This window comes from Mus caroli, chromosome 4 (genome assembly GCF_900094665.2).
Source record: "Mus caroli chromosome 4, CAROLI_EIJ_v1.1, whole genome shotgun sequence".
NCBI lineage: Eukaryota > Metazoa > Chordata > Mammalia > Rodentia > Muridae > Mus > Mus caroli.
Window position 1 is genome coordinate 129,026,466 of NC_034573.1, and position 18,823 is coordinate 129,045,288.

Consider the following 18,823-nt stretch of genomic DNA (forward strand, 5'->3'; position numbering starts at 1 on the left):
GGCTTGAAGCCCGGTGCATGCCGGGCTGGCGGCGGGCGGTGCTTGGGCTTCAATCATGGCGGCCGCGGTGGCGTCTGGATTCTGGATTTGGGCTGCTGTGCTGCTAGTCCCTGCGGCCGCGGTCTACGAAGACCAAGTGGGCAAGTTTGACTGGTGCGTACGGGTGACGCTTCTCCAGGACGTCGGTATTTGCTTTCTCAGCATCTGTCTCCCTTCTGTTAACCTGAAGGAGATTTGCCATGGAGCCGAACCCAGGCTATAACTTAACGGGAGGGTGCTTTCAGGGAGAAGTGAATGAATGAATGCTGCACCCTGTGCAGAATGACAATGTGAGAGTCCCCTCTTCAGATATGAAGAGTCTGAAGACGTCAACCCAAGAGCTTTATGTTAAGCATGGAGGGAGCTCTTTAAGCCGCCCTGTATATGACGGTGCAGATTGCTCCGCAGTGAAGGCAGGCTTTAAGGGTTTAAGGGTTTTGGTCAGAGGTCACTAGTTCCCTCCTTTCCTGTCATGTCCGATTTTGTGGCTGTCAGGTTTGTGATCTTCTGGGTCCCACGTCACTAGCCCCAGTGAACTTTAAGCCTGAAACTAGCTGGTGTCACTTAGTCCTCTTGTCTTACAAGTTCTAAAGTGAGCCTTTTCCTCTGAGGGACTCTCTGGGTGCAGTGTGGCCTCTTCCTCTCCAAACTTATCAGCCAGACATTCGTTCGCTCACCCCTTCCTTCAGACTGTGCTTATTTCAGATTGAATAAGCATTTGGCTACTTATCAGTTGTATGCTCCTGGGGAAATTGACAGACAACTAACACACACATACACACACACACACACACACACACACACACACGGGTATATATACACATACATATGTATTTTTTTAAAAGGTGTTCATTTTGGGTCCTGGTCCCAACAATCATTAGCCTATCTGGACTTTGGTGGCTTACAGCCATCTGTAATGGAATCTGATGCCCTTTTCTGGTGTGTCTGAAGACAGTGACAGTGTACTCACATACATAAAATAAATAAATAAATCTTAAAACCAAACCAAACCCCAGAAGCTCCTTTAAAACAAACTAGGCAAAATAACACAGCGGTCTAAATGAGAGATGCCATCTAAATGCCAGGCTCGCTCAGTGTGCCTCAGACAGCAGCATTTCCCCATTGCAACAGTGTGCAAGCACCTGTGCCCCTGGAAGTCTGTTGCCCCTAAAAATTAATTAGGCCGAGTACTCTGGGGTGTTGCCTGAGTAGGTAGGTGTTACATTTAGCTGACAGACTGGTGTTGTCTCCCATGTATATGGTGGCAGTCCTCTCCTGTCTTCTTTTGCTTCTGAGTACGTTGCACAGAACTCTTGTGTATGCTTGGAGCTCTTCATTAGCACGCACTTCTTGCGTGTGCTGAGGGAGATGTGCTGGTGTGAGGCAGCAGTTTGTCTTCGTGCCCTGATGTTCCCCTGCACTGGTCCTCAGGAGACAGCAGTATGTTGGGAAGATCAAGTTTGCCTCCTTGGAGTTTTCCCCTGGATCCAAGAAGTTGGTTGTTGCCACAGAGAAGAATGTGATTGCGGCGTTAAATTCTCGGACTGGAGAGATCTGTGAGTGAACTGCGGAGGCCGGAGGCTTCAGGGAAGGAAGCTGACTGGATGCATCTGAGCGACCCGCGGCTTGCCTTCTTCTTTTTATGTTCTCTAGTCTTGTTGTCTTTCACTGTGTAAATTTGTGGCACTGCCTTTGTAATTCCTTCCCTCTGTCCTGAAGGCCTTTAATTTAAGATAGCACTGCAAAGGCTACATTCTATCCTGTTTGCAGTGAAGCCTTAGATGACTACCCTTGAATTATCCCTGCTGCTGGGATTGTTTGTTAGATAATGCTGTACAAATGAAGGCCTCAGCCCCTTCCTGGTCTTGTAAGGTCACAGTGGCTCTGGCTCAAAGCAATGTCTAACTTTCTTATCTCTCAGTGTGGCGCCATGTGGACAAAGGCACAGCAGAAGGAGCTGTGGATGCCATGCTGGTCCATGGACAAGGTAAGCAAAAGGTCTCCATTGTGGGCTCAGCCCCGTCTCCCATTTCTTGGTTCTTTGCTTAGTCTGGGTCTGACGGGGAAGGGAGGAGAGGTACTTTTGACAGCGAAGGAAACAGGGTACCCGGTTAATGTCTGTTTACAATCATGAGCTGGAGGCGGGCTCATGCCGCAACTGAGCAGGTTTTGAAAATGGCAGTGGACTTTCTCTCTTCCAGATGCAATCACTGTATCTAATGGAGGGCGCCTCATGCGTTCCTGGGAGACCAACATCGGGGGCCTGAACTGGGAGATAACTCTGGACACTGGCAGGTAGGGAAGAAGTGGGGCGTCATGGTGGCTGAGGGAGGGACCTGCATAGACAGCAAAGCTGGGCATCTTGGTGGCTGAGGGGAGGGACCTGCATAGACAACAGCTGGGCCATTGGGCTTCCCCCCCCCCCCCTCAGAGACCACTGAAGAGACATAGATGCCCATCCTTTAAAGCTTTTTCCTTATGTGTAGGGTGTTTTGCCCACTTGTATGTCTGTGGTCCACATGAGTGCAGTCTCTTTGGAGGCCAGAAGAGGGTGTTGGGTCCCTTAGAACTGGATTACCAGCCAGCTGTGAGCCATATGGGTGCTGGGGATTGAATTTAGGTGCACTGGAAGGCCAGCCAGTGCCATCTCTCTATTCCAGTGCCCTCCACCCTCCTTTTTTTGAGGTCTCTCTAGCTCTGGCTATCCTGGAATATGTAAATCAGGCTGGCTTTGAACTCAAAGAGCTCTCTCTGCCTTTATCTCCCAAGTGCTAGGAGGACTCAGATGCCCATTCTTGATTTGCTTGCTATAGCACACGTGTGTTTATTCCCTCAGCAAATGAGATTGTGGAAAGAGAATTTACAAGTGATTTTCTATGAATTAGGAGGATTTTGTTAATTGAGCATCTATTAGATGTGCACTGCTGTACTAGACACAATGTTTATTCTGTTCTTGAACACGGTTGGACTTTTTTTTTTTGTAGTTTTGTAGTTTTGAGACAGGGTTTCTCTGTATAGCCCTGGCTGTCCTGGAACTCACTCTGTAGACCAGGCTGTCCTTGAACTCAGAAATCCACCTGCCTCTGCCTCCCGAGTGCTGGGATTAAAGGCGTGCGCCACCACTGCCCGGATGTTTTCCATGTTTCTTATGTTTGTTTGCTTTGAGATAGATCTCATGTAGCCCAGGTTGCCCTCAAAATAGCTATGCAGATGAGGCTGACTTTGGACTTTTGGAGTCCTTTTAGTTATTGTCATCAGGTGTGTGTGTCTTGGGGTGATGTGTGTGGGAAGGAGAGTGTGCATGCCACGTGACATAGAGGTTAGTGAACAACTTTGGAGCCAGTTCTCTTTCTACCTTTATGTGGGTTCTGGGGATTGAACTTGGGCTGTCAGCCTTGCTCAGGAAGTGCCTTTACCTGCCAAGCCATCTTGACAGTCCTGGCCTTCACCTTCTGACACTCCTGCTTCTACCTTGCAAGGTCTGGGATTGCAGAGCTGTACCAAATGCTTGAATCTGCATTTTAGTTCTCTGTTAGAGAATAGCTTGGACCACTGCCTCATCTTTGCTGAGATTAGTCTGTGAACTTATTGGCTTTCGCTTATGAGTCTTTTTTTTTTTTTTAAAGAATTATTGAGCTCTTAAGTTCTTACCTCTCATTCTTATCTCCAGCTTTCCTTTTCCCCTTCTCCCTTCCCCCTCTTTCCATGTGGCCATGGCTGCCCCCCCTCCTTTCTCTTTTTCTCCTTGCCTTTCTACAATAGAGCTCTAAAATCATTAAAAAAAAAAAACCAACCCAAAACAATTATGTATTTATTTTATGTATATGAGTACACTATAGCAGTTTTCAGACTCGCCATAAGAGGGCATCTGATTCCATTACAGATGGTTCTGAGCCACCATGTGGTTGCTGGGATTTGAACTCAGGACCTCTGGAAGAGCAGTCAGTGCTCTTAACCGCTGAGCCGTCTCTCCAGCCCCTTGCTTATGTGTCTTACCATAGCAGTTCAGTTGATTAGCATTTGGTGGACCACCGGTAGTGAGCACACTGTGAATCTGAAACGGCTCTGGCATCAGGTTCATGCCTAATTGTGCACGTGGTTCTAAGCTTCAGTGACAGCACTGGGTGATGGGGGGATGCTAGAGGGTAAGTAGGGAGAGGAAGGTGTAACCTGTAGGAGATGTGGGGGCTGGAGGGCAGTGTGCCTAAGTGGTTGCAAGGCAGATTTTCAAGTTGGCAGAGCCAGGATCAGGTAGACCTGGCACTGGGACCCAGGTCTATTTGTTTTCTGACTCAGCAAACTTCAGTAAACAGCACGAGAGGCAGCAGTGGGGCAGCCACTCCAGCTGCAGCCCTCACCCTAACTGTGCTCAGTTTCCAGGCACTTGGGCTAGTGGGCCTTCAGGAGTCAGTGAGGTACATTGCAGTTCTGAAGAAGACGACCCTCACCCTCCACCACCTCTCCAGTGGGCACCTGAAGTGGGTGGAGCATCTGCCAGAAAGGTAAGGCTATCTTTTCCCAAGTGATGACTACCTTGTCCCAATCCCTACGATGCTCTATCCCCTTGATGGTGCTTGGCCAGGTGCCCTCCTGTTGGCACCACGTGGGAGTAGTATGCTTGCGCACGTGGGTCTGAGTGGAAAGGCCGTGGCTACATACTTGGAGTGTACTTGGAAGGGTGGAGAAAATTCAAACTGTGGCATGAGAGCTGCCACACAGGGAGCCTCTCCTGCTCATGCACACAGGGTTCTGGGCCTTCCAGCCACTTTTACAGTAGTCGGATGCTTTGTTCATGGTCAGAGTTACAGCTACAGGGAGGGCCGAGGGAGGCTCGGAGTGCTTTCCAGAGGTCTCAGGGGTTAGAAGCAGGAAAGCTAGGAAGGAACGGGGTGGGTAGAGGTCAGGCAGGCATTGGCTTCAGCCATTTGCAATCGTTTCCAAAAGATTTTCTTTTTTTTTTTTTTTTTTTTTTTTTTTTTTTTTTTTTTTTTTTTTTGGTTTTTCGAGACAGGGTTTCTCTGTATAGCCTTGGCTGTCCTGGAACTCACTTTGTAGACCAGGCTGGCCTCGAACTCAGAAATCTGCCTGCCTCTGCCTCCCGAGTGCTGGGATTAAAGGCGTGCGCCACCACGCCCGGCTCGCTGCTTGGCTTTTGTTTGATTCTTAGCCTTACTAAAAAATGGGTCAAATTCCTGGTTAAACATGGTAGTGTGCATCACACATACACAGACACACACACCCACACCCATACCCATACCTAATTCTAGGAGGAAGGCAAGACATGAGGATAACGGGTTTAAAGCCATCTTGGGCTACATAGTGAGAGTTTTTTTTGTTTTTTTTATTTTATTTAATGTATGAGTGTACTGTTGCATGTATGCCTGCAGGCTAGAAGAAGAAGGCACCAGATCTCCTTATAGATGGTTGTGAGCTACCATGTGGTTGCTGGGACCTGAATCAAGGACCTCTGGAAGAGCATCCAGTGCTCCTAACCACTGAGCCATCTTTCCAGCCTGGTTTTTTTTTTTTTTTTTTTTTTTTTTTTTAGAAAAAGAAAGAAAGAAAACCAACCCAAAAACAGAAAACAAAAAATCCAAATACCCAAAAGTCAATATCCTAGAGAACTAAGCAAAACATCCATGAGTGTGGCCTACCTGGTGGGCCTACCTCCACAGCCTCACTCAACCATTTGGTATGGTGCCCCATATGTAAGTGGGCGTGTCACATCTATCACTTAGGAAAAGCTGGCCGTCCAGTTTATATATGTGATAGCAATTTGAACATATTGATGAGAAATTCAAATTAAAGACCAAAGCAAGACTAGGGGCTGGGTCGTGGGGCGGGGCTGGTCATGGGGCACCTGTCTAGCGGTTCTGAGGAAGGCCCTGGGTTTGATCCCTCACACTGCAGACATCAACAGCAAAGAACCCAAAGGCAAAGGCTGTGTGAGACAGACAACTCTGCTTGGGGCTTTTCAGCTAGTGATACCGCACTAGGAAATGGCAGCTTGATTTTGGAAGCCCTTGGGAAAGCTCAGGTCTAAGGGCTCAGTTGGCCACCTTGTCCTCTCCTCCCTCCCTTAGTGACAGCATCCTCTACCAGATGGTGTATTCCTACGGCTCCGGGGTGGTGTGGGCCCTTGGCATCGTTCCCTTCAGCCACGTGAACATCGTCAAGTTTAACGTGGAGGATGGAGAGATTGTTCAGCAGGTACAGAGGGCATCTGGCTCCCTGAGGGTGGGAAGGAGGTGATGGAGGCCTTCTTTTCATAGGGTCCAAGGAACTTGGCAGGGCAGCTGCAAAGGCAGCTTGTGTTCCTGATGCCCGTCTGTTGCTGCTGACTTGTCCTCAGCATATGTTTAAAGTACTTTGTTAATACACAAAGTGTGCTCTTCTGGGCTGGCAGAAGAGCGACTCAGATCTAGGTACTGTCTCTGTCTCTGACTCTGTCTCTCTCTCTTTCTTTTTTTGGTTTGGTTTTTTTGAGACAGGGTTTCTCTGTGTAGCCTGGCTGTCCTGGAACTCACTCTGTAGAGCGGGCTGGCCTTGAACTCAGAAATCCGCCTGCCTCTACCTCCCAAGTGCTGGGATTAAAGCCACTGTCTCTTTAAGAGCTTCTAAGGGAGATATGAAAGAATGGGAGTCCAGTCTGGAATGACCCCTGACCCCTCAGGCTCTGGGTCTCCTAGGGTTCACTGTGTAGACCAGGCTGGCTGGCTTCAAACTCACAGAGATTCACAGACCTCTGCCTCCCAAGTGCTGGTGTTAAAGGTGTGCTGCCATGCTCACCAGGCTCACTGTATTTTGAGTTTGAGCCTCTGGGATCCTAGCAGTTGCTCTGCTGATTTGCTGCTGCTGCTGCTCTTCATGAGTCTGTTATAAAAATCTCTCCACAGGTCAGGGTTTGGACTCCATGGCTGCAGCACCTCACTGGGGCCTGTGGTGTGGTAGATGAGGCTGTCCTGGTATGCCCCGACCCCAGCTCACACTCACTCCACACTTTGGCCCTGGAGACGGAGTGGGAACTGCGACAGATCCCCCTGCAGGTGAGAGGCTGCTCTTTTGGTCTGAGATGTCACCTGCTGTAGGGCGGAGGATGGCTGGCAGTATTGCTTAGGGACAGGCAGTGTTTCCCTGTGAGGTTGCTCATGCTTTGGCTGACCTGCTGTCAGAGGCTGTAGGCCATGGTCTCTTTTGGGGACCTTGAATAGGAGCTTCTGGAGCCATTGCCCTAGTTTAGAGTTGCTCCCTGGCAAGCAGGGCAGACAACCTAGTCTTGATGGTTCGGGAGGGGTAAACTGTTCACCCTTCTTCTTGTCTCCCCTAGTCTCCTGATTTAGAATTTGGAAGTGGATTCCAGCCCCAAGTGCTGCCCACACAACCCAGCCCAGTGGCTCCTTCTCGGGCCCAGTTCTTCCTGCAGTTGTCCCCGAGCCACTACGCTCTACTGCACTACCACCATGGTGCTGTGACTCTGCTCAAGAACTTCCCCCAGGTAACTGCAGGCAGAGCGGCTGCTAGGAGCAGAAGGGTCTTCCAGGACAAAGCTGGTAGGAGGCAGAACTTTTGAACCCTGGCATCCTTGCCTCAAGTCCCAGTGTCTGGGAGCTGCTATCTCATTTTCCTCACAGGCCACACTCGTCAGCTTCGCCACCACAGGGGAGAAGACGGTGGCTGCAGTCATGACCTGTCGCACTGAAGTGGTGAGTACTGTGGGTGACAGCGAGCATGTGGGCCTCCTTATCTTTGGGAACCCTGATGGTTGGTGTCACAGGGGTGGGAGGCTGCAGAGAGAGGAGTTCTCCTCTCATCTCTACAGCTTTCTACAGAGACTCCACCTCAATAGGAACAGGATCCTGATGTAGCCACCTTAGTCTCTCAGACTGTTAGGGGTTCCTAGGCTTGTGAGGAGGGCCATGGAAAGTAAGATTTGCCTTTTGACTGTACTGAGAAGACAGAAGTTTCTGGGAAGTAACCCTTTGGCTGAGGGTTCTCTCATCTTCCTTTCTCTAGCAAAAACCTGTCAGTGCTGGAGATGGGTCTGTGGCGAGCTTTCCTGAGGCGTCTGGTGCACAGGTAGGGTGTGGTATTGGCAGATTAGGTGTGGCATTGGGTGGTGGGGCAAACCTACAAACACAGGAGGCTGCTCAAGAAAGCCAAGATCAACTGGGGCTAGCAGGTCCCCTTGAGTCTTCAGCTTCAGGTGGGGTCCAAGTACTGTCAGCTAAATGGCCTGTCTTGTCCCTTCTTATGGCAAAACGAGGAGGTAGACTCCAGAGATCTCTTCTTCCCGACTTGCTTCTCCGAGCCTAAGCTTCCCCAATCCTCTGGGGTCTGTAGCTGGTAGAGCCCAGTGGTGTTCCATAGTGCACTGGGTGGCTGTGGGGGCCTGACAGAAGGCCTCATATCCCAAGCTTTCCCTTTCTTCGTATCTGGGAACTCTGTTCCCTGTACACACTGGCTCCCTTCTGAGATGAGCATGCTTGTAGCATTGGCTTCCTTCTCAGACACACACAGTACTTGCTCATACCTGACAAGATTTCTATGTTAGTCCTGGCTGCCCTGGAATTCACTGTGTAGACCAGGTTAGCCTCAGGCTCCCAAGTGTTGTGATTAAAGGATCCCCCCACCCCCTTCTCAGCTTCTGGCTCCCTTCTCAGATGCACAGTAGTTGTGATCTTGTTGATTTACTCAGCAACTTGTTTCTGCTGTAGGCTTTAGCTCTCTTGACCTCCCTTTGCACAGGTTTTTCTTCTCGAGGGTGTTTGCACTGTCTTGACACTTTAGGGGACTTTATTGTGGCCCCACTGTCTGTACTTCTAGGACTCTCTGGCTTGCTTCAACCAGACCTACACCATTAACCTCTACTTAGTGGAGACAGGTCGGCGGCTCCTAGACACTTCCATTTCCTTCAGCCTGGAGCAGAAGGGCACGCGCCCTGAGCAGGTAAGACAGCCTTGGCCTTCACACTCTATTCTATGGGCTTCATGTCCTTCGGGCTTGGCCACAGCTATGGCCCTGGATTAGGGCTCTCTGAACAGGCCCCTAGTTCCTCCAGAGCTAGTCTGATGCTGGTGTTGCCGTTGTTTTAGAATTATTATTTTACGTGTATGAGTATTTTGATTGCCTGTAGTATGTGTACCACATGGTCACATAGAACATTTGGTCCCCTGGAGCTGGAGTCACAGACAGTTTTGAGCTGCCCTGTGGTAGTAGGGATTTAACCTGGGTCCTCTGCAATAGTAACACATACCCTGACTCTCCAGCCCACTGCTGCCGCTGTGCGCGAGGCCCTGCACTTAGTTGTTGTTTATGTGTTAATCCCTAGGGCATCTTGACAGTCTTGTGGATTGCTTGTTACTGACCTGGCTTGTGAATGTGCCCTTGCCCAGGGCATTTTGAGCCATGGAGCTAGTAAGACGTGTTGCTGGGGTTCACACTCCAGACGGACTCCCTAGATGTACTAATATTCTTACCCAGTCTTCTTCTGGGACATTGAATTGTATCCCTCAGCTCATGCGATGGGGACTCTTTAGTCCTAAAATGGGAAGTCCTGGCCTGGCCTTCTGTTCACCTTGTTAAGTCCAACTGGGGCATGAAGGGATGATAGCCCCTCAAATACTTGCTGCCCTTCATAGACACATCAGCGAGAGCCTCAGCTCATTGCTGGCTTTAAAGAGTGTGTGCTTTCTTGCCAATGCTCAGATAATTACTGTATTGTGTAGACATCAAGTCATGCCATGGCCTGGATCTCAGCCGAATCCCAATCCTTTGAATCTTGGGGTCCAGTACCTTGGTGCCACTTGGCATCTTACTGTTGGCTTCTAGCTGTACATCCAGGTGTTCTTGAAGAAGGACGACTCGGTGGGCTACCGGGCCTTGGTGCAGACACAGGACCATCTGCAGCTGTTCCTGCAGCAGCTTGGTAAGTGCCTCATGCAGCCATGTTTGTGTCTGCTTTAAATTCCAGTCATTGCGGGAGGTGTGTGTGTGTGTGTGTGTGTGTGTGTGTGTGTGTGTGTGTGTGCATAGGCTTGGGAAAGATTCAAGCAGCGTGTGTACCTTGCCAATTTACTCAGTTCCTCGAGATAGAGAAGCTTCCTCACTTGACTGCTGACCCCAGCCTCATGAGATCTTTTGCATAAGACTTGAACTCTGAGCCACCTCTAAGAGTCTCCTCAGGGCTAGGCAGCCAGGCTGAGCTCTTACAACCTGGGTTTCTTGTAGCTGGGAAGGTGGTGTTGTGGAGCCGAGAGGAGTCCCTGGCAGAAGTCGTGTGCCTGGAGATGGTGGATCTCCCCCTGACTGGAGCACAGGCTGAGTTGGAAGGAGAATTTGGCAAGAAGGCAGGTATGAACCAAGGGAGGCGGCTCCAGGGAGGGTTAGCTGGGTTTATGGATTTCACTGTGTCCCTGGCTTCTGGGCTCAGCCAGATGTTCTGAGGAATCCTGTGGCCAGTTTCCAGTGCATCAACAGCCCCATGGCTTATGCAGCCACATTTTTGCTGAGTCCCTCTAGTGAAAGATACTGAGGCAAAAATGTCTTTGCTTAGTATAATAGTAGGTGTCATTGCCTAGGTACCTAGAGTTAGTTGTCAGGCTCCGTGTCACACATCTTCACCCACTGTCTCCAGTGCCACAGCTACACCTAGAGAGGTGTGATTGGAGATAGCGCCATGCTCTCTGCGCTGGCAGTGGCTCTGACCATCAGTGGTTATCTGATGAGTTTGGTTTGTTCCTTTCCAGTCCAGTCCTGCCCTCCCCACCCTTCCTTCATCCATTCATCCCGCTGTGCAGTAGGCAGTGTTGAGGGCATCTTTTGGATCAGGTACACGGCTAGTGCTGTGTATTTTCTTAAGCTGAGAATTAACTTAACTTTACTATCTATTTCTGCTGCTGGACCCAGCGATTCAAGGTAAATCTTGCTTTTGCTGCCTGTTCTGTCTTGTGTGCCCACATGGCTAGCATTTGCTTGGTTGTTTTTCTGACTTGCAGACACTGTGTATGTGTGGATTGCTCTGCTTCTGACTTGTTGCTCTGTCTCTCTGTGAATTGTGGTTGGTGGAAAAAGATGAGCACTTCCCACACACTAACATTAGTACAGCAGATCATATATCATATGATCTGTTCTTTATAACGGGCCTCTGGGTTTCATGCCATCTAGTAGATGAGGGACCAAAGGCACAAGGCTTAAGCAAATTTCTTAGGGTTTCACAGTAGAAGGCACCAGGTCTGGGATTTTAATTTGTGCTGAGACCTTCCTCCTTATGGTATCCTGCACTTGTCTCGTCTCTGAGGGAGATGCCTCACCAATGGAGTCAGAAGCAAGGGAGAATGATGGCCTTAGGAATAGGTTGTAGAAAGGGATGCTGGGAACAGGTTAGTAAAGTAGAGTGAAGTACTGGGAGACAGAAGCACTGTTCATGCGCACACCTGCTCCTGCTGCACCCGAGGCCCACACTTCTCTGCCTTCCCTTGGTTGTCCCAGCATGGCTGCATCCTGCATGGCTGATTCTTACCTCTTAGTCTCCTATTAACAAGATTCTAGGTAGCTGAAGTCCTAGGAGCCAGGTAAGGAGGCTTTGGAAAATTGTGCATGGCTGCACCAGAGTGTGGGACTGCTGGCATCTCGAACAGACTGCCTGGAGTAGGACTGACTGGAAGGTTCTTCAGGAGAGGGAGAGGTCCCTCCTGGGAAAGCACACCCCTTCCTGCTGGATTTCTAGTCTGATGGAGTGCCTTTCTTCCTCCCCGACACCAGATGGCTTGCTGGGGATGTTCCTGAAACGCCTGTCGTCCCAGCTCATCCTGCTCCAGGCCTGGACTTCCCACCTCTGGAAAATGTTCTACGATGCTCGGAAGCCCCGAAGCCAGATTAAGAATGAGATCAACATTGACACACTGGCTAGAGATGAGTTCAACCTGCAGAAAATGATGGTGATGGTAACAGCCTCAGGCAAGGTGAGCACACGAGCCCCAATTCTTTGGCGCAGGCAGCAGGCAGCAGGCTTGCTCTGTTCCAGTTTTCGAGATAGAGTTGATCAGTTTTTTCCTGTCATGAGTCAGCATTTGTTTTTCTTGCAGCTCTTTGGCATCGAGAGCAGCTCTGGCACCATTCTGTGGAAGCAGTATCTGCCCAATGTTAAGCCAGACTCCTCCTTTAAACTGATGGTGCAGAGGACTACTGCCCATTTCCCTCACCCACCCCAGTGCACGCTGCTGGTGAAGGACAAGGTGAGGCCAGCCACGCCGACTGCAGCCTAGTGTGTTGCCTTTGCGTATTTCACAGCTGAGATTTCTCCCATGTTTTGGGCATTCCATGAGAAGCTCTTGGGTTGGAAGGCCTCATTTTTGCCAGTTTCTGGCCTGGGTGGAGAAGCCATCCAGCGTGACGGGGAACTGGCTAGGAACCAGACCCACCTTCACCAGCGCAGTTAGCAGTCAGGCTGTCCCTGGTAGCTGATATAACCACAAAGCTATTATGATTTCTTCCTCTAGAATTTGAATGGATTTTTGTGGATCCATTTTAGCTGTATTGTGAGGTAGGGTTTGGTAGATATTCTTTTGCACCCAACAAGCATTAGATGTCTGACTTGGTTTTGAGAGCACACGGTCTCACTATATAACCCTGACTAGTCTAAAACCAGCTACGTAGACCAAGTGGCTTCAGACCTGCAGAGATGAAGATGCTAGGATTAAAGGCGTGTACCACTACAGCTGGCCCAGGACTTGACTTTGATTTGTTCTTTGGCATGCTCAGTTCTTAGCTAGACTTGGAGCTGGAAGCAGTCCCATCAGCCTAGGGGACCTGTCATCTGTGGCCGAGATTTGACCCTTCATGAAGATGGCAGAAAGCAGGGATTCCTCATGGCTTCCTTCCTGAGCATCCCGGGCTCACCTGGAGGACATGCGCTCCCTCTGTGCTGGAGTCGAACTCTTCTCTTCCCATTGCAGGAAACAGGAATGAGCTCTCTGTTTGTCTTCAACCCCATTTTTGGCAAGTGGAGCCAGGTAGCTCCCCCAGTGCTGAAGCGCCCCATCTTGCAGTCACTGCTTCTCCCAGTCATGGATCAAGACTATGCCAAGGTGTTGCTGCTGGTGGATGACGAATACAAGGTACTTTGTCTTGTGGGGAATGGAGTCTTCCGTGTGGAGCTGGCTGTGGGATGGGGTGGCAGGCACAGGTGCTGGGGCCGAGGTAGCCCACATACCAGACAGCCCATTTGTTGTCAGACCACCAGCAGCAACAGGTCTGCCCTTGTGAATGCCTGGCTTCATAAGGTGCTCACCACCACACCTGGCCATAGTTTTTTATTACTTGAATTCTGTGTTTTTATGTGCAGTTCAAGTGCAGGTAGCTGCAGAGGCTGGAAGCATCAGATCCCCGAGAGCTGGAGTTATAGGTGGTTGTAAGTCCTCTGATATGGCTACTAGGAAATGGACTCATGTCCTCTGGTAGAACAGGGCATGCTCTCAGCCACTGAGCTGCTCTCCAGCTCCCACACTGAGGTTCTTAGCAGAGCCATAGTTGAGCCTTAGATAGACCCAGGGACTTGTTTTATCTTTACTGCTTTATGCTTCAAGCTTGCTTTAGTGGGCAAGCACTAATGGCTCTTGAGAAATGAGCTTCAAGGTTTCTGAACTTGAATTTAACCCTCCTGGGTCTTTCCAGGTCACAGCTTTCCCAGCTACGCGGAATGTCTTGCGGCAGCTGCATGAACTTGCCCCCTCCATCTTCTTCTACTTGGTGGATGCAGAGCAGGGGCGGCTCAGCGGGTATCAGCTTCGAAAGGTAGGAAAAGGGCAGCTCTGGGGTTTTCCTGTTGTTTGGTCAGAGAGTGGCCCTGGTGCCCAATTCACATGCACCCATTTGTTGATGCTGGGTGGGCAGCTACAGATCCCGTAGCGCACAAAGGGTGTGTCATTCTGCTGAGGAGGGAGGCAGGTACGAGGCTTGACCTGAGCATATATACAAGAGTGATGCTGTTGACTGCATTGCAGCAGAACATGTGCTTTTTTTTCCAGAAAGGGATCAGTTGGCTCTGAAGGGATTCAGCCCTTGCCAGTAGCCATACACGCTGGCTTTGAAGTTTACAGTGGGCTGGCCTTGGCCTTGGTAGCAGGGCTGTCTAGAAGGAACTTTGTGTGGTGTTTGGTCACCAGAGAGCCCTCTTCTGTCCTTTAACATGTTTTGAGAGGCAAAGTAAGAACAGAAATTAACAGCTTAGACCCGGCTGCGGGCTGAGTGGTTCAGCTTTACCACTTGCTAACTTTGTGGTCTAGAGCATCCTCTGCCTACAGCCCTGTTTGCCGGTGTGTACACTAAGACGGTGAGGCGTGGCAGGGGAAGGCACTCACTCCCAAGCTGGACAGCCTGAGCTCTATCCTCTAGACCCACATGTTGGAAGGAGGAAACTCATGCCCTCAGTGTGTTCTCTGACCTTTACATATATACACATTTAGATAGATAGATAGATAGATGAAGGAAAGATGCTAAAGCAGGGAGCTGGGAATATAGCTCAATCCACAAACAATCCCAGAGCTCAGGAAGCTGAAACAAGAGAATTCCCATGAGTTCAAGACCAGCCTGAACTCCATAGAGAGACCCTGCCTCAAAATAACAAAGAAGTGACTCGGGTTTGAAGCAGAGCAGACATTGAGAATGCAAGTAAATACAGATCAGTTCCTCGAGTAGGAAGTAATTTAATGAGATAGGTGGATGATGCATGTGTCCCTGCAGCTGTGCTTACAGTGTTACCAGCAGACAGCGAACAGTTGGCAGGGACAGCTGGGAATGGGGTGGATGGCTGTGTATGTGTTGCTCATGACAGGGTCTCTATATAACCCTGGCTGTCTGGAGCTCAGGAAGTAGTCCAGGCTGGCCTTGACCTCACAGCGCTCCACTGTCAGGGGACTTTATAACAGTATGCTTTATATCCTTCGCAGTGACCGTGGGCTTACAGATTACTGATTTTTTTTACTGTTCCTTTTATCTTTATTTACACATGTGTGGTTTTGCTTGCATTTATGTTTGTGCACCATAGAAGGTCAGAAAAGTGTGTTGGGTCACCTGGGCCTGGGTGCTGGGAAACAAACCCAGGTCCTCTGTGTCAGCAGCCACTGTTGCTCACCATTGAGCCGGATCCCTGGCCCCTCTAATGGTTTAATAAAAATGTGATTATTAAGAACTGGAATAACAGCTCAGTGGCGAGCCATTATTTGAGCCAAGAGTACTGGTTGCTCTTCTAGAGGACCCAGATTGGGCTCCTAACACCATGTCAGGTTTTTATTTTCTTTTTAATTAATTAATTAATTAATTAATTAAATTATTATATGTAAGTACACTGTAGCTGTCTTCAGACACACCAGAAGAGGGCGTCAGATCTCATTTCGGGTGGTTGTGAGCCACCATGTGGTTGCTAGGATTTGAACTCTGGACCTTCGGAAGAGCAGTTGGTGCTCTTAACCACTGAGCCATGTCTCCAGCCTCCATGTCAGGTTTTGCCTGTAACTCTAGCTCCCGGGAACTCAGTGTTCTCTTCCTGCATCTACTGGCGCCTACACACATGTGCCCTTACATACACATATACACATAACTAAAAATAACAAAAGAGCCAACGAGGTAGCTCCAAGGTTGAGAGCACTAGTTGTTCTGTAGAGGACCTGGGTTCATTTCCCAACACCCACATGGTGGCTCCCAACAGTCTGAACTGCTGTCCTAAGGATCCAGTACCCTCTCCTGGCTTCTAAGGGCACCAGGCATGCACGTTTGCAGTCCTCTGGTTTCACTCCCTGAGCCCTGGGAACTATATATTGTCCACTGAGCTCTATTCCAGCTCCCTGCTTCAACATCTTTTTCATTTTCTCAATTAAAGAAATTACATTTATTTATTTATTTATTTATTTATTTATTTATTTATTTGAGTGTAGGGAGGCTGAACTCTGGCTGCCAGGCTTGGCAGCAAGCACCTTTACCAGCTGAGCCATCTTACCAGGGCTAGTATCTTTCTTTTTCTTTGTTTGAGTCACAATCTCACTGTGTAGTCCTGCTTTGCTGGTGGCACTCAGGATGTAGACCAGGTATATCTTTATTAAACAGAGACTTTCAAACTTCTTCACAGCCTTGTTTTTTTTGTGTGTGTATACATGTTTGTGAGAGTGTAAGTGCACATATACACGTGTTGGCTGTCATTTCTCAGGTATTGTTTTTCTTTATGGGCTCTCTCACTGGGCTGGTGCTCACCAAGTAGGCTAGGCTGGCTGGCTGGTGAGCCTCCGGAATCTTTCTGTCTCCACCTTCCCAGTGCTGGGATTATAATGATGGTGCAGCCATCACCAGGCTTTAGCTGGGTCTGGGAATCAAACTCAGCAAACATTTCACTGCCTTACCTGCCCATGCAGCCCGAGCTGAGTCTGTTCCTGGTCCCTCCAGTACTCATGCCTCAGTTACCACACTGCAGGTAGGCCAGCTGGAGGATGCCTCTGAGTGGCCCTGGCCTAGCTCTGTACCCCAAGCCCTCTTGCTTCTCCCTAGGACCTCACTACAGAGCTGAGTTGGGAGCTGACCATCCCCCCAGAAGGGCAGCGCGTCGTCAAGGTTAAGGGGAAGCGCAGCAGCGAGCACGTGCACTCCCAGGGCCGGGTGATGGGGGATCGAAGTGTGCTCTACAAGGTATGATGCAGCACGCTGCCTAGCCTGGAGCTCACTTTGTAGACCAGGCTATCCTTGAACTCACAGAGAGCACCCTGCCTCTGACTCCTGAGTGTTGGTATTTAAGTCATGGACTACTGTGCCCTAATTATATAATTAATAAGTATTATGTTTTACTATATCAGTGTGTTATATTGTTACATTATTTATTTTGTATATGTGGGGATGGGGCATGTACCACGGCATGTGTGGAGGTACTATGTATGTATTCAGGGCTTCTGTCATGCTAGGAAAAGTACTCTGCCATCAAACTGTGTGCCTAGCCTATACATATATACCTTACTTCTCAGGATCTGGGCATTCCATAAGCTATTAGCTTCTCTCAGTGCTTGCTCTGTAGTACTCATCATTGGATGCTAGTTTTATTAATAGTGTAGGTATGACTATAGTCTTCTGGGGTTTAAGGTTAATTAGTCCGTCAGAAATTTCACAGAGGTTTTGTGACATTTTGTGGGCTGCAAATTATATCCCTTATAGGAGAGTGGCACACTTAATTCTCACTCAGGAGGCTGAGGCAGGAGGATTGTAAACTTAAGACTACATAGTGATATTAAAAAAAAGTAGTAGTGAGCTAGACGGCTTAGCAGACAAAGACTCTTGCACCTGCATTTGATCCTCAGCGCCCACATAGTGGAGGGAAAAATGGCTGCATCATAGGGTTTCTGAGAGGACTAAGGGACACACTAGGCATTCAGTCCTTGCTGAGAAACCACACTGTGAGCTGTTTTGCTCAGCAGTGCCGGGTCATCTGCCAGGCTGCTGAGCTCCTTACTGGCCTCAGGCCCCAGAGCTCACAGGAGAACCAAGTACATGACATGCTGCTGTGGTTCCTAAAGTTTGTCACTGGTTTCTCTCCCCAGAGTCTGAACCCCAACTTGCTGGCTGTGGTGACAGAGAGCACGGATGTCCACCACGAGCGCACCTTTATTGGCATCTTCCTCATTGATGGTGTCACTGGCCGCATCATCCACTCCTCCGTGCAGAAGAAGGCCAGGGGCCCTGTCCACCTTGTGCATTCAGAGAACTGGGTGGTGGTAAGGACTCACTGACCGGGACACAGCGCAGCTCAGGAGGTCCCCAAGCCTCATGTCCTTTCCGGAAACAGCAGCTACTTTGTGCTTTCTTAAGATCCCAGCCCCTGGTAGGCAGCACAGGGGCAGACAGAGGGGGCCTGGGAGTCAGGGCTGAGCGCATGGGCTGTTCTGCTCTTCCCATTGTCTGTAGGTCCTTGAACTGATCTTGTGAGCTCTCTGGTTGCACTGTGAAATAAGGAGAGTGGTGGTCTCCTCCGGGTTAACTCAGTCAGTGTACCTCATAAGCACCCAGAGGTTGGCTGCTGTTCCCAGAGCAGTGGCAGTTCCTGTGTCGTGGACAACTTTGGACAGCCTAGACAAAGCCATTAGTGATGGAAGTTAGGAAAACTGCAACAGGAAGAAAAGCAGAGAGCAGCTGGGTCTTTTCCTCCCTGGTCTGCAGCTGCTGTGAACAGCGTTCCCTTTCCAGGTGATCCGACACTAAATCCAGATTGCCTCCCCTTCTGCTCACAGTACCAGTACTGGAATTCTAAGGCTCGGCGCAATGAGCTGACGGCCCTGGAGCTCTACGAGGGCACTGAACAGTACAATGCCACTGCCTTCAGCTCTCTAGACAGACCCCAGCTGCCCCAGGTCCTCCAGCAGTCCTACATCTTCCCCTCCTCCATCAGTGCCATGGAAGCTACCATCACCGAGAGGGGCATCACCAGCCGGCACTTGCTCAGTGAGTGTTGGCAGGATGGCTTCAGCTGAAGTGGGGCTGTGCTGTGAGGATGCTCTGCTCTGCCTGCCTTTGCTTAGTGCTGGATTTCATGAGCCACTTCCTTCCTTTGGTGCTTTCTTTCATCCCCAGTTTCATTTGTTTTAGCTACATATGTTTTTAGGTTAGTATTCAAAGTAATGGGTTTCCCTTAGGCATTCTCATAGACCTGTGCCATTCTTGTTCTTCTTTTTTTTTTTTTTGGTTTTTCGAGACAGGGTTTCTCTGTGTAGCCCTGGCTGTCCTGGCACTCACTTTGTAGACCAGGCTGGCCTCGAAC

General features: G+C 49.6%; 1 protein-coding gene across 2 annotated transcripts in view; it reads left to right on the forward strand.

Moving 5' to 3' along the window:
• Positions 1-35: 35 nt before the first annotated feature.
• The window catches only part of Emc1 (ER membrane protein complex subunit 1), a 23,069-nt gene continuing 4,281 nt past the window's right edge, over positions 36-18,823 (forward strand). The window contains exons 1-21 of one of the 2 annotated variants that reach the window (XM_029476211.1): positions 36-153; positions 1,471-1,595; positions 1,961-2,026; positions 2,241-2,334; positions 4,413-4,541; positions 6,123-6,249; positions 6,936-7,085; positions 7,367-7,534; positions 7,671-7,742; positions 8,053-8,115; positions 8,863-8,985; positions 9,868-9,964; positions 10,267-10,389; positions 10,945-10,953; positions 11,800-11,999; positions 12,123-12,272; positions 12,993-13,154; positions 13,711-13,830; positions 16,573-16,710; positions 17,610-17,783; positions 18,297-18,507. In XM_029476211.1, coding sequence (XP_029332071.1) covers positions 56-153; positions 1,471-1,595; positions 1,961-2,026; positions 2,241-2,334; positions 4,413-4,541; positions 6,123-6,249; positions 6,936-7,085; positions 7,367-7,534; positions 7,671-7,742; positions 8,053-8,115; positions 8,863-8,985; positions 9,868-9,964; positions 10,267-10,389; positions 10,945-10,953; positions 11,800-11,999; positions 12,123-12,272; positions 12,993-13,154; positions 13,711-13,830; positions 16,573-16,710; positions 17,610-17,783; positions 18,297-18,507 — 2,599 coding nt within the window. In that variant the 5' untranslated portion in view covers positions 36-55. The remainder of the gene's footprint in view (positions 154-1,470; positions 1,596-1,960; positions 2,027-2,240; positions 2,335-4,412; positions 4,542-6,122; positions 6,250-6,935; positions 7,086-7,366; positions 7,535-7,670; positions 7,743-8,052; positions 8,116-8,862; positions 8,986-9,867; positions 9,965-10,266; positions 10,390-10,944; positions 10,954-11,799; positions 12,000-12,122; positions 12,273-12,992; positions 13,155-13,710; positions 13,831-16,572; positions 16,711-17,609; positions 17,784-18,296; positions 18,508-18,823) is intronic. The other variant, XM_021159891.2, reaches the window with a different exon arrangement.